Below are 14,544 nucleotides of genomic sequence, written 5' to 3' on the forward strand. Positions count from 1 at the left end.
CCTGGGTTCTTCCTCCACCATTAATACTAGCTGCCATATATAGCCTATCGTGTGCTGAAAAATGGCATTAAACCCTACAACAACAACAACAACAACAACTACATGGAGATAGGGTACTTTTTCCCATATGTTTCTTAGTGATGACCTTTACATGGGGATAGGGTACTTTTTCCAATATGTTTCTTTCCGATGTGACCCTTACATGGAGATAGGATACATTTTCCCATATGTTTCTTAGTGATGACCCTTACATAATGATAGGGTACTTTTTCCGATATGTTTCTTAGTGATGACCCTTACATGGGGATAGGGTACTTTTTCCAATATATTTCTTAGTGATGACCCTTACATGGGAATAGGATACTTTTTCCCATATGTTTCTAAGTGATGACCCTTACATAGGGATAGGGTACTTTTTCCCATATGTTTCTTGGTGATGACCCTTACATGGGGATAGGGTACTTTTTCCCATATGTTTCTAAGTGATGACCCTTACATGGGGATAGGGTACTTTTTCCCATATGTTTCTTGGTGATGACCCTTACATGGGGATAGGGTACTTTTTCCCATATGTTTCTTAGTGATGACCCTTACATGGGAAGAGATATTCAGATAAGAGTACATGTATTGCAAACAAATCACACTTATTGTGTTTTGTAAGAGATTTTGCATTGATTGAACCTTTAAATACATAAAAGTACTTAGTTTTTAAAAAGTTACAATCCCAAACATTTCACAAACAGACATCATTGATACCTCCATATATTAAGATGTTAATATCTGTTGTTAGGAAGTGTCAATAATAACTATATGACAAATATTCCAAACCTCAGTTCAGAACTTAAGACCCAACTCAGAACTTAAGACCCAACTCAGAACTTAAGACCCAACTCCAGTTGGCATCCTTTTCACCAAAATAATTTAAGTGTAGGCTTAAATTTAAGTTAAAGATCCAATGAGATAGACTTTAAATGTGTGTTGGTGAAATTAAGGACTGTTTGGCTGAAATTGACCACTTATAAGTCATAAGCTTAGACTTAACTTTAAGATTCATTTTGGTAAAATTAAAGCCTAACCTCCATTAAGAGTTTTTGTAAATAATTTTTATTTATTTTGATCTTACAAATATTTAGAGTATGATTTTCAAGGTAATCAGTTTGTTAGTTTTTTTGTATCTTTTTTAACTCCTAGGATTGAAAGAATGTAAATTGTGCATGTGTTTAAATACCTGTTTTAAATGACAGATTGTTTATTTCTTAATGTCATATATTAATGAAACTTTGTTAAGCAAGAATGAAAATATGGCAGACTATTAGAGGAACCTCAGTTAAGAAAAATCAGAATGGTCTGTGACTTTACTTTTTTTCTAATTATAGATTCACACAATCAAGAGACTTATTAAGCTTGGCCTAAATTTCTTGCACACAGTTAAAAAAAGATGGGACCAGGTCCAAATTTCATTAAACATCTCAAAACTTCTTGCTCAGATTAAGATTTTTGGATAAATTTCTTATTGCTTGGTCGGTAACCATTTTTTTAAAAGACAGTTGGCAGATACAAGGGATTAAAATGCAGTCACAAAATTTTGAATTTTCCTTAAAGGATTGTTGCTTCATCTTTGAGGAAATTTTGAGGGTTTCTCCGAATATGAGAAATTCCTCAACTCATCATTCAAGAATAAAAACAAGGTTTCCAAAAGTCAGATTTTAAAACTAAATAGTGATTTTTCATCATATCTTCCTTTCTGTCTTTGATAAAAAATGTAAATGTATTATGAGGAGAAAAAGTAACATCTGATTTTGTAGAGAAAGTTTGAGAATTGGGGACAGGTGTCATCGACCCATTTTATTTTTTCATACAGATTCCTTTGTCTTGTGTGTAATTACACATCATGACGTTATAGATAACACCAATATGTCATGGAAGGCACTAGTATGATATTTTTATACAGATTCCTTTGTCTTGTGTGTAATTACACAGCATGATGTTATAGATAACACCAATATGTCATGGAAGGCACTAGTATGATATTTTTATACAGATTCCTTTGTCTTGTGTGTAATTTAACACAGCATGATGTTATAGATAACACCAATATGTCATGGAGGGCACTAGTATGACATTTTTATACAGATTCCTTTGTCTTGTGTGTAATTTAACACAGCATGATGTTATAGATAACACCAATATGTCATGGAAGGCACTAGTATGACATTTGTATACATATTCCTTTGTCTTGTGTGTAATTACACAGCATGATGTTATAGATAACACCAATATGTCATGGAAGGCACTAGTATGACATTTTTATACAGATTCTTTTGTCTTGTGTGTAATTACACAGCATGATGTTATAGATAACACCAATATGTCATGGAAGGCACTAGTATATTTTTATACAGATTCCTTTGTCTTGTTTGTAATTACACAACATGATGTTATAGATAACACCAATATGTCATGGAAGGCACTAGTATGATATTTTTATACAGATTCCTTTGTCTTGTGTGTAATTACACAGCATGATGTTATATATAACACCAGTATGTCATGGAAGGCACTAATGTGATATTTTTATACAGTAGATTACATGGAATTCAAATTCATTTCAGTAATACTAATGTATGATTTATTATCTAGAACCTTACAGTACTCATTTCGTATGAAATTTATTAAAATGATTAAATAATTTAAGTATTCTGCTAGACATGCTTTCCAAAAGAATATTTGAAATAATTCCAATTTTGTTTTGTATATTTCATATGAAATGTGTATTTGTTGAATATCTTCTATTCACAAAATTCCAGACTCAGATGTCATGCCAGGTGCCCTGTCCAGGGGAATGTGTTATGTCACAGTGGTCAGAGTGGAGTGATTGCCATGTTAATTGTATTGACTTCAACCAAGGTCAGTATGCAGTTCAACATCCCACAAGTGTCTTGTATGGTTAAAAGCCACTTTTCATATTCAGTTAGCTTCTTGATTGCTGTCCCATTGTTTTTCACATTGGACCATTAACCCTCTCTAAGTAAAGGAGGATGATAGCAGAAATATTTCTCTACACTTAATTTTATTTTTGTCAAGTCATATTAATGGAAGAATGAGAGATAGCATCACTATTTTAGTATCAGTGATGGTGTTATGCATTTAATTTGTATTCTGTGTTTGATCTTTGTCCATGATTGAGGGTGGAGCTTTGCCCTACCCAATTCTTATCATGTTTTTAAAAATGTTTACATGAACTTGAATTCAGGACTTAGTCTTCATTATGACCTTAGAATGTTCTGGAAGCAAACTTGCAGACACTATTTGATGGATTTTTTCATTAAGAATGACCCATATCCATGGCATTTTGTTGTGTCATAGGTCAGATGACAGTCTGTATATCAAGGAGTAAGTAATCAAATTCTTCATTCCTGTTTTAAATATTAATCTTTGGGAATCTATGATCAGAGTTTATAGTTATGTTCAGTTATAATTTTAAAGTAATTATGTATCTAAAGTTATTCATTGGAATTACAAAGTGTTCATTGAACGTTGGGACTAAAAATCACTACTTTGGGATTATTGAGGACTCATTCAAAGACATTTTTGGATTATATAATTGTGGTACAACAAGATATTCAAACCTATTGGAATTCCTTTGGAACATTCTATACTTTTGGACATGTGATAATACCTTTAGGATTATCTGGGATTTAATTTACAATACTTGTAAGTTCCTCTTAAATTTTCACTTTGTATTTTAGGGAAATAAATTTGAATTTTACTTGTTGCTTCTTTCTGTTACATAGTTTATGTCTGTAGATTCATGGTTTTGTTTACACTTTTCTCAGGATTTTGGTTAAAGTTTGTTTTGGTTTTCTTCGTAGGTGAGCTTTAAATTCAGCCATTTTCTTTCCCTTTTTTTGGTGGGGGGCTTCCATGATTTTGATCCATCTTTACGTATGACATAGTATTTATTCTCTGTTTCCATATATAGTTTGCATTAATAATAATGGGAACAAACTCTATGGTCTTACTAAAAATCAGTAAAACATAGCAGTATAGATCTACTTATCTCTCAGGTCAGTTTATATATGCAAACTCAAATTATTATACCTGAAGTTAGTTATCTTGCTAAAATAATATTTCGCTGATTGCAATACTTGAAACTATAGACTAATTTGAAAATCCTTTCAAAAAGAATTGCCACATTGATTCCAGAAATAATGTTTAAGATTTTCTACTGACATAAACAGTAACTTCATTTATTATATACAGTAGAGGTCATATATTTTCAGACATAATCCCCTCCACTTTCGCTCTTTGATAACTATCTACAGCAGAGCAATACAATAAATTCAAAACACCACTGTGCCTCAGCCATTGTCATCTCCACTGTGGAGTAGCTGTTCAGCGTTATAAATTGACATTTGAACAGCCAATCAGTGAGGACCACCCATGGAAAGACCAAGAGAGTGATCCCTATTTCAGTCCTATATATGGACAATAGAAATTAATTTGAATAGTCTTATATAATTTGTACATTTAGAAAACTTACACACTGACTTGATGAGAGGCCCACCTTGTTTTGAACAGTGTAAATTTATCCTACTGTTTAGATGAGGTGTAATCCTCAGAGGTATGGATAGTTAGATTCCAGATTGCAGCAACTTCTTTGTTTAAAAACACAAACAGCAAGTTTATCTTGTGATGAATGAAAGAATAAAAAAGTTCTCCAGTCAGAAAGAACAATAAATTAAATGACCAGTCCCGTACAGTGTAAGTCAGAATTAACTAAAGTTCATAGCTGTGTACATGTATATTCAGCCTTATGACTGTGTCATTACTTTTGAAGGAAAGTACATAGACCTCCTTGTGATATGTCATTTTTTACAGTAATAAAATGGTAATAAAATCTGTACCTATGCCAACTCAATTCTTTATAGTGAATACATAATGCTGAGGAAAACCTGCATTGCTTATCTACAGTTGGGACAGTTATGACAGGTGTTTGAAAAGGTAGTATGTCACCTAGCATGGGGATAAATCCTCATCTTTTATGAATACCTGTTTACTTCTAATTGGAAGGGTGTATCTTCCTAATGTTTGGCACTATATATCCCAGATTGTGCTGATGTGCTTCTAAACCAAAAACACACACACACACACTGTGTCTACTGTCCATGAAGATTCTATGGTGAATTTTTTGTTTTCTGAGTCCTATACAGGGGTGTTGCTTTTCTCACTGTAAAGATAAGACATGGGACTATATTATACTGGTGCGTATCTATCATTAAGACAAAACACTGCTTTTTATAATCACTCACATTTTTCAATAGAAAAACAATAAAATTGTATCACAGAGTATATTTTACAGTTGTATGTTGAGTAGGATATAATCCCAGTTAGGCATGAAATTCAAAAGATACCTTGAATTTAATGTAGAACTTGCTTCAGTTAGTTTCGTGGCAACATGTATTAATGACTGCTTTCATAAACGTCATGGTTTACACATTATTGTAAAATCCTCTTAGTATATATGAACACGTGATTACCATCTAAGTCACCTTCATTTCTTATATGCAGGCTATAACAGGGGTATCCAGAGTCGATCATTGGCAATATTATTGTACCCTACCATCAGTGGCTCTTCTTGCCCAGACAAATTATGGGACAGTAGGCCTTGCACTGCCTCCAAGTGCTACACTTTTGAATGGAAAGTCACACCGTGGAACAAAGGAAATAGTCGCAGTGTCACCTGTATGCGCTCTGATGGGCTGGAAGTTACTGGTAACTTTTTTCTTAAGTTCTCAACTTTTAGACAAAAGATGTGGAAATATTGAATATTTTAATTTTTTGCTTTATTTATTTCAGTCATTTGACCATGTCGATAAACTAAAGGGCTAAAGTTTAAGTTTTCTGCCAGAAAACAATCTGTCTGCAGAATACATACAATTTGGCTTCTAAACATATCTGACATGGTTATATGTATTGAAACATGATTTGTAGTAAATCTTTTTTGAAGAACAAAAAGAGAGACCTTTGTTGACATCCAGTATGGCTACCATGAAAGCCATCTTGAAAATTATATAACCACAACTTGACCTGAACAGAAAGTCATATTGATTTTAGGTTTTCACTACAAGACTTCTTATGATGTCTTGTTAGTCTTATATGAAAATGAAGCTCCACAGACATTCAAAATGGCTACTATAGTTGTCATCTTGAAAGTCTTGTTAGCACTACTTCTGAATGGATGGCCATATCAACATAGGTTTTCATTTAAAGACTTCTTATGATGTATATAGCTGGTCCCAAATAAAAATGGTGCTGACCTGACTCCAGTATTGCCAACATGGCAGCCATCTTGAAAATCTTGTTAGTACAACTCCACTTAAAATAGGAAGTCATAATGAGGTGTGGTTTTCACTGTTGATCCTAAATCAAATGATCCTGATTTGCTGTCCAATATATGGCCATCTCGAAAATGCTGTTATGGCTTTTCCTCTTAAATGGAATTTCATTCAAATTTTTCTACTTATTTCTTAATGAAATGTTTGTAGTACGTGGTTTTGTGGATTTAACAGCATTTTTCAGCATATGCTACACTGTGCCAGTATATCTGCTGGAAGAAGAACCTGTGAAAACCACAGGAAGAACCACTGATGCATGGGAAGGGAATAGCAAGCTTTCTCACATACCCATGTTGTCTAAGCCCAAGACTCGAACACAGACAGACAGAGGGGAAATGTTAGTGATCTCTAAAGGTGAGTACCTTAGACCACTTGACCTCCTGGGGCACCTTCTTAATGAAATGACTAACCCTTAAAATTGCCACAGTGGTGGCTGTCTTGAAATGATTGTCATCTTTACTCCACCCAAAGGAATGAATATATCAAAATTGGGTTTTTATAATACCATTTTAGTCCTAAATGAAAATGGTGCCAGTTGTACATCCAGTATGACTGGCACAACGACTGTCTTAAATATCTTGTTGTCACTACCTCCACTGAAAGGATGGTCATTGTGACATGGGTTTTTTTAAAACCCAAAGTCTCCTGATGATGTCTATTTTAACTTAAATGTAAACAGCATGAGTCTGTCCTCCAATATGTCCACCACAGGAGCTAATTTGAAAATCTTGTTATTGCTCAAAAATATTAATTGAAACAATTCACCAATGCTGCATATTGGTATGATTCTCAATACACAGCCTATGATATGATATGTTATTGATGCACATATAAACTTTATGGTCTTTTCATTTTTGGAAGAATTTTCAGTGGTATGATGGTACCAAGTTTTTATATGTTGACATACTGGTTGTATTGGTTGTGTCGCTAGAATGCATATTACAGACGGACATAGACTTATCTTTTCATACACCATTCTCTTACTTGACAATGTAAAATAAATACTTCCAAACAGACTCTGTTGGGTGTCCATGATGTTTTTCAACCTTTTGGGCCATATTAGTCTGCTTAATACATATTATGTGAGATGATGACTTTAGACAAATTCTGGACACAAAGAAACTGCCTGTCTGTTCTTTAACCATTATGCAACAACCTGTTCACAGTTAAATTCAAAGGGAATTCTACTGCCAGGTACAGACTTCTTGGTTTGTTTTGCAATCAGTGGTGATGTCATGACCAGCTTTGAAACAATCTTGGGCTATTGGGGACCGGAAACCCGAGAGTAACAGGTAAGTGATACATTACCCCAGGGCAGTTTTCAAAGAGACCAGACAGTCTCCAATCAAAACTGAGAGATTCAGATCTAGGGCAGAGTCTCAATAAGCAATTTGTCCAGATTACATCCCTTCCCATCCAACATCACCAGATGTGGATCATAGAGAAACTGGGAGGCATTAGAATGTACTCTGAGTTGTATTCTCGTTAAACAGCAGGAAGGAAAATTAGGGAAAATTCCTTGTTTGGATTTGCAGAAAAAGGTTTATTGAGGAAGCTTTCTGGATAGGTGTGAGAGATGACACCTGAGGATCAGAGAGAGTGAAGACACATTGAGAGTGCATGGGAGGTCTGTTGTGACATCAGCAGTTTGTGTGGAAGCACTGTGCTGGAAGGAAACATGGAAGAGAGTACTGGAACTGTTGGAAGCACAGATCCAGCAGTACCTGGAGAGTACGTAGTCAAGGAGTACCAAAAGAGAAACAAGAGGTGGATAGATGAGTAACAGAGACATCACTGAAGGGAAACACTCTTATTTAAGGCCTTTCATTCGTATGATGAAATAGTAATTGGCAACTGTAAATAGGTCATTGATTGTATTTGTTCAAAGAAATTGTGATTGAGAAATTTGTCTGTGAAGTTGTTGAATAAATTTGATATATTTTATAAAATTGTTGTACCTTTCACCTTGAGTTATTTCTACACCAGGACCATAGGCATTGCTAATTGGGGGTTCAGAGCTATTTAAATTTTAATTGTCCACCTTCCCCAGTGTTAGAAATACTACTGTAGGAGGCACCTGACAGTGTTATGACCAATATCATGTCTTCACTTAAATTTGGAAGTTGTATGATGTTTTCATCAAAAACAAGCAGAAATAGTGCATTTTTCTTGTGCGAGGAAAATGTTATCTAGAACATGTCCATGTATGGGGTTGTTGATAATTAACAACCAGATCCTTCACATTGTACTTCCTGCAGATCCAAAACAACTGCTGAAGACATACTGACACTCATTTCTGTGAATGCAAATGGGTATTATTGACAACACAAAATCCATTTCTACAAATTAACAACAGAACTATAATTTGTGCAGTTTGGAAACTGCCTTGATGCTGATTCTGTGCTAATTTTTTAAAATCCCATCAGTACATTTAATCACTGATAAAATAATCAGCTTGGAATTGGCAGTGAGTGTTGAGTTGCATGTGCCATCTTTGACTGTCTACAATGAATTCTTAATTTATGGAATAAAAAGGCAGACAATTAATAATTATTTGTGATGGCTGAAGATTAAAGTAACTTAGGTAGGTATCATTTTGCATTAATTTTTCTCCTCTTGTATCAATATTGAAAAATACAGAAACATCATTTCATCCCTTATTTCAACACTTGGCAGTTAAAAGGAAGAAGTGGTCTTGAATTCCTATAAATTCTTTTTGCCTTGTAGAGCATCAGTCCATCAATGGACTCTTGTTATACCCAAAATTATTATTCAGTAACACATATTATTCATGGGATGGTGAGGAGAGGTTGCACTGTTTTTAAATAATGACAAGTTTATATATTGATTTTAGGAGGATGTATTGACCCCAAACCAAGAGTCCTCTTGGCTTGTGACCCTCCATGCATAGCATCTCACTCGTATTGCAATGACACAAATCATTGCACATGTTACCCTCCTCTGCTACCAGTCTATACCAGCAGTGGACACTTGACTGCCTGTCTGGATAAAGTGTCCAATCAGACTGCAGCTATTTTGGTGAGCGCACCAAAATTTCAACAAGGTAAGGTGTAACCAGAGCAGACCGTTTCATTTTTTACTATTTTATTACAATATCATGGCATTATCAAAGGTCATATGACACAAGTGTGTTCAGTAGACTTTTTGTAATGTTCAAAATGTGTCCAAATGTATCAGTTTCATAATCCGGTTTATTTTTTTAATTTTATTTTTATTTATATGTCGGCATCATGGTAATGAATATGTTACCCATGTCCAGTGGATTTTTTATTTCATCATACTTTGTGTACACAAGGAATTAAAAAACTGTACACATGTATACTCTAATTCATGCAATAAACATAATTTGGACCTACCTAGGTTATTTCTGAGAGACAAAAATATGCTTCAGATGTTTGTTAGATCAGTAACTTACAGAAAAATTATACATTTTGTTTGCCAGAAATTCCTCTGTGGATAAAAAGCTCCAATATATTTGGACCATCTTGGCTGTTGTTACAATTTAACTGACTGTAGGAATGACTGAGAGGGGTTATGAATGAAACAATTATTCAGTCACTCTTAAACTCACAGACAATCCTAGATTAATAAATAGCCAAAGTGATTAGAATGGCAACTATCAACAATATATTCAAGGTATGTTCCTAGGACTGACACTGAGTGTTGTGAATTAATAAACTTGTGTTTACCTTTGATATCGCCATCACTTTTGTGTTTGGATGTTTTGTTTTGTAGCTTTCATATTCTGAGTATGTTGTAATTGATTCAGAGTTGGCTACTGTTATAAAATATGTTAAAAGTTTCCCTTGATTAGCATGAACAGATTGTAACAATCTGGCAATCCAATTTTATAAACTGTAACATATCTGGTTTACATTTGCACTTTGCACTGACCCGCCTTGTGATTTTGAGCCAGGTGCTTCAAAAGATAATGAGAAGGCTAAATGCGTCTGACAGCATTATTTTATTTAGACCACATACTGTGAAACCTGACCTAGCAGACACCATTATATACAATGACTCCTCACATAAAGAGAAACCTGACCTAGGAGACACCATTATATACAATGACTTCCTCACATGTATAGAAACCTGACCTAGCAGATACCATTATATATAATGACTTCTCACATAAAGTGAAACCCAACCTAGCAGACACTATTATACGACTCCTCACATATTGATAAACTTTACCTAATAGACACCATTACATACAATGACTCCTCACATAAAGTGAAACCTGACCTAGCAGACACTATTATACAATGACTCCTTGCATAAATTGAAACCTGACCTAGCAGACACTGTCATACAATGACCCCTCACATACAAAGAAACCTGACCTTGCAGACACTATTATATATAGTGACTAATTACTATAATGCTATTCAAGGCTCCATAAAGGTGTCCTGTCTTGCCACCTTATACTGAAGTACATTATTCATAGTATTACCATATAATGATGTATTGTGACCAATAGTCACACATGTCTTATTTAATAGACTGTGGCACCTTATAGTAAGGGGCCATTGGATATAAGACATGTGCTTTATACAGGGCAGCTATTAGGACACCCCATGTCTCCTCCCCCATTTGTTGTGTCACTTAAACTTCAATTTATTTAGATACCATGATCTATAAAGACTCAGACAACTAATCATTAATTGAGTTAAAACTGGACACCATAATTAATACATTGAAATCTAGACATTAATTGTAATATGAACCTGGAACTTTTCTGTTAAAATATTCTGAGACTTTTATCAGTTATTTTCAACTTCTACACAGATTCTGTCTGTGCAGATAAAAGGATTCTATTTATTTGTTTCTAGCAGGTTAAAATTATTCTGTACCTACCTGGTGTGAGTCTATTGATTGTGATAGCTTTTACATGTACCATACTTTTTGGACATTTCTCTTGACAAATGTTTTAAAGCACCCTATTTTCATTGTTCAAATATTTGGCATTATCTTTAATTAAGAAGACCTTGTACTGGGCCATCTACCCTTGCCATAAAGAAGTCTCTTTGCAGTGCATGATTAGTCACTTTTGTTAACCCCCTGCTATGTTATCCATGGGAAAGATCTTTTAGTCAGACTTTATCTGTTGATCTAACTACCTGTCTGGCTATGATCATTTTATTTCCAGGAGTATAATTCTTTCAAAATATGAAACATATTAAACATGTTATACTGGTTGTCTAGCTGTACTTTTGTTCACAGTTCTTCAGTTTCAGTATTTGTGATGGTTTTGTTCATTCCATCCAGCCATTAAATATTTTTGTTTCAGAACAATTCTCAGAGTGTTAAAGATATCTCAATAAACTTTCTTACATATTAGGTCAGTGTTAGATGTCTTACACATTCAGTTTGTGGTCTAGATGTCTTACACATTGAATTTGTTCTCTAGATGTCTTACACATTCAATTTGTGGTCTAGATGTCTTACACATTCAGTTTGTGGTCCAGATGTCTTAACACATTCAGTTTGTGGCCTAGATGTCTTACACATTCAGTGTGTGGTCCAGATGTCTTACACATTCAGTTTGTGGCCTAGATGTCTTACACATTCAGTTTGTGGTCTAGATGTCTTACACATTCAGTTTGTGGCCTAGATGTCTTACACATTCAGTGTGTGGTCTAGATGTCTTATACATTCAATTTGTGGTCTAGATGTCTTACACATTCAATGTGTGGTCTAGATGTCTTACACATTCAATTTGTGGTCTAGATGTCTTACACATTCAGTCTGTGGCCTAGACGTCTTACACATTCAGTGTGTGGTCTACCTCTTGCTACTTACTGTTCTTCATTTCAGTATTTTTTTTTGTTTTTATCAGTTTTTCTGTCCTTTCCTGCATCAAGTATCCACATTGTCATTTCTGTGGCAAAACTAAAACACCTGATTAATTTACCTCTATGCATATATTAGTCTAGTGGTCAATATGTCCAGTGGTCTATATATTAGTCTAGTGGTCAATATGTCTAATGGTCTATATATTAGTCTAGTGGTTAATATGTCTAGTGGTATATATATTAGTCTAGTGGTCAATATGTCTAGTGGTCTGTATATTAGTCTGGTGGTCAATATGTATAGTGGTCTATATTAGTATAGTGGTCCGTATGTCTAGTGGTCTATATATTAGTCATATTAGTCTAGTGGTCCATATGTCTAGTGGTCTATATTATTAGTCTAGTGGTCAATATGTCTAATGGTCTATATATTAGTCTAGTGGTTAATATGTCTAATGGTCTATATATTAGTCTAGTGGTTAATATGTCTAGTGGTATATATATTAGTCTAGTGGTCAATATGTCTAGTGGTCTATATATTAGTCTGGTGGTCAATATGTATAGTGGTCTATATTAGTATAGTGGTCTGTATGTCTAGTGGTCTATATATTAGTCATATTAGTCTAGTGGTCCATATGTCTAGTGGTCTATATTATTAGTCTAGTGGTCAATATGTATAGTGGTCGTTATATTAGTCTAGTGGTCTATATATTAGTCTAGTGGTCTATATATTAGTCTAGTGGTCAATATGTCCAGTGGTTGTTATATTAGTCTAGTGGTCAATATGTATAGTGCTATAATTCTCATTTCCTCATTTTCAATAGTTTTCACATTTTCAACCATCCATTGTTCACACTTTAAATCCCAAAGCAAACTTGTTATTCTAACGATATCTCTGAAACATGGTATGTGCATATCTATCCATCCATGCATTATCAAACATTTTTGGTTTCCAGGGCAACACTACTAAACTTGTCAGCTATTTCTATGAATTTTGTATGTTTCACAGACTTATGTTGTAGATGTGCTTTTGCTATATACAGATGTTTTGTTTCAACATTTTTTTTGTGTTCATTTGTTGTTATGCATCAATCATTTACAGTTCTAAATCATTCAAAACATCTCAGTGAAATTTAATACATATATCAGACTAGTGGTCTTGATGTACCTTTTACTGCTAGTAATTCTTCATTTTCAGTAGTATTTAAGTTTTTATCCATCTATCCATTATTCACACATGTATTTTAATGTGTGCTGTTTGCTATTTATTGTTTCTGGGCAGGGGGTGTAGATCACTCCATCTAATTTCACCTACAAATATATGATAATTGATGGGATTAAAGCAGTCTACATCATGATAAAGTAGTATAGCAATAACATATTGTTAAGACAATCCAACAAATTTCATTGAAACATTTGCAGTCAATTAATCACATTTAGTACAAGCATGTAAATTCTGCATATGTCATCTACTAATACATAGGGTATCAAAATGGGGATGAAAGGGTATTGTAAACTCCACTTTGGACTGTCAAGCTATGTTGACTGACAGTTAACATCATAGCTCAAGAACCATTCAACATATTCTGATGTAATTATATACAAACATCATCTTGTACACTGACATGTGTCTAGTGCATTAACATAAGTAGTATATAGTATGGGCATATCTTCTCTCAATGTCTATAATGTTCCATACCTATAAACTGACAAGGATCTATATTTTGTCCTTTTCCAGTTAGTGACTGCAATAGGACCTTTCAGAGATCATTTCCATACCTCTTTCTTTCTCCCTACAATTTTACCAAGGTTATTGACCCTGTACAAAGTCTCTTAGTCAATAGAACATACCATGTTGAAAATCCATGGTCCATCCAAGGGTATGCCATTTCTAGATTTGCTATAATTTCTAAAAATATTGTGTGCCAAAATATTTGCAGAATGCATAAAAATAAAATATTGCACATATTTTCAAGCCCTACTGTTCGATTGTATCCTCATATTCTATATATACTCGGGACATACTCCCCCTCCTCAGGTTTTTACTTGTAAAACAGAACCTGTAAGAGCCATAATGAGTATGTTAATTACATTAAATGGTGTCCATTATCATGCCATTTCTTGATAGACCAATCAGTATGGTTAATTGTATAAATGCATATCTTCACTTAATAAACCAATGAGTGCATTTAATTACACCACAAAATTAATGAGTCAACCTATTTATAAAAAATAAATTATGATATTGTTTGGATAGAACAGTTTAAACGTATCTTACAAACCATTTACTGAAAACTTGAGTTATCACAGAGCAGTCCATACAATATTTTGTG

The 14,544-nt window shown here is 34.1% G+C and overlaps 1 protein-coding gene across 6 annotated transcripts in view; it reads left to right on the plus strand.

The window, feature by feature from the left end:
• Nucleotides 1–14,544, plus strand: part of LOC149791897 (thrombospondin type-1 domain-containing protein 7B-like) — a 151,674-nt gene that overhangs the window by 103,051 nt on the left and 34,079 nt on the right. For all 6 annotated transcript variants that reach the window (XM_089970409.1, XM_089970412.1, XM_089970411.1 and 3 more), the window contains 3 exons: nucleotides 2,808–2,907; nucleotides 5,572–5,775; nucleotides 9,253–9,462. In XM_089970409.1, the coding sequence (XP_089826535.1) occupies nucleotides 2,808–2,907; nucleotides 5,572–5,775; nucleotides 9,253–9,462 (514 nt within the window). The remainder of the gene's footprint in view (nucleotides 1–2,807; nucleotides 2,908–5,571; nucleotides 5,776–9,252; nucleotides 9,463–14,544) is intronic.

Source organism: Sinohyriopsis cumingii, chromosome 9 (genome assembly GCF_028554795.1).
Source record: "Sinohyriopsis cumingii isolate HCF-2022 chromosome 9, ASM2855479v2, whole genome shotgun sequence".
NCBI classification, from domain to species: domain Eukaryota; kingdom Metazoa; phylum Mollusca; class Bivalvia; order Unionida; family Unionidae; genus Sinohyriopsis; species Sinohyriopsis cumingii.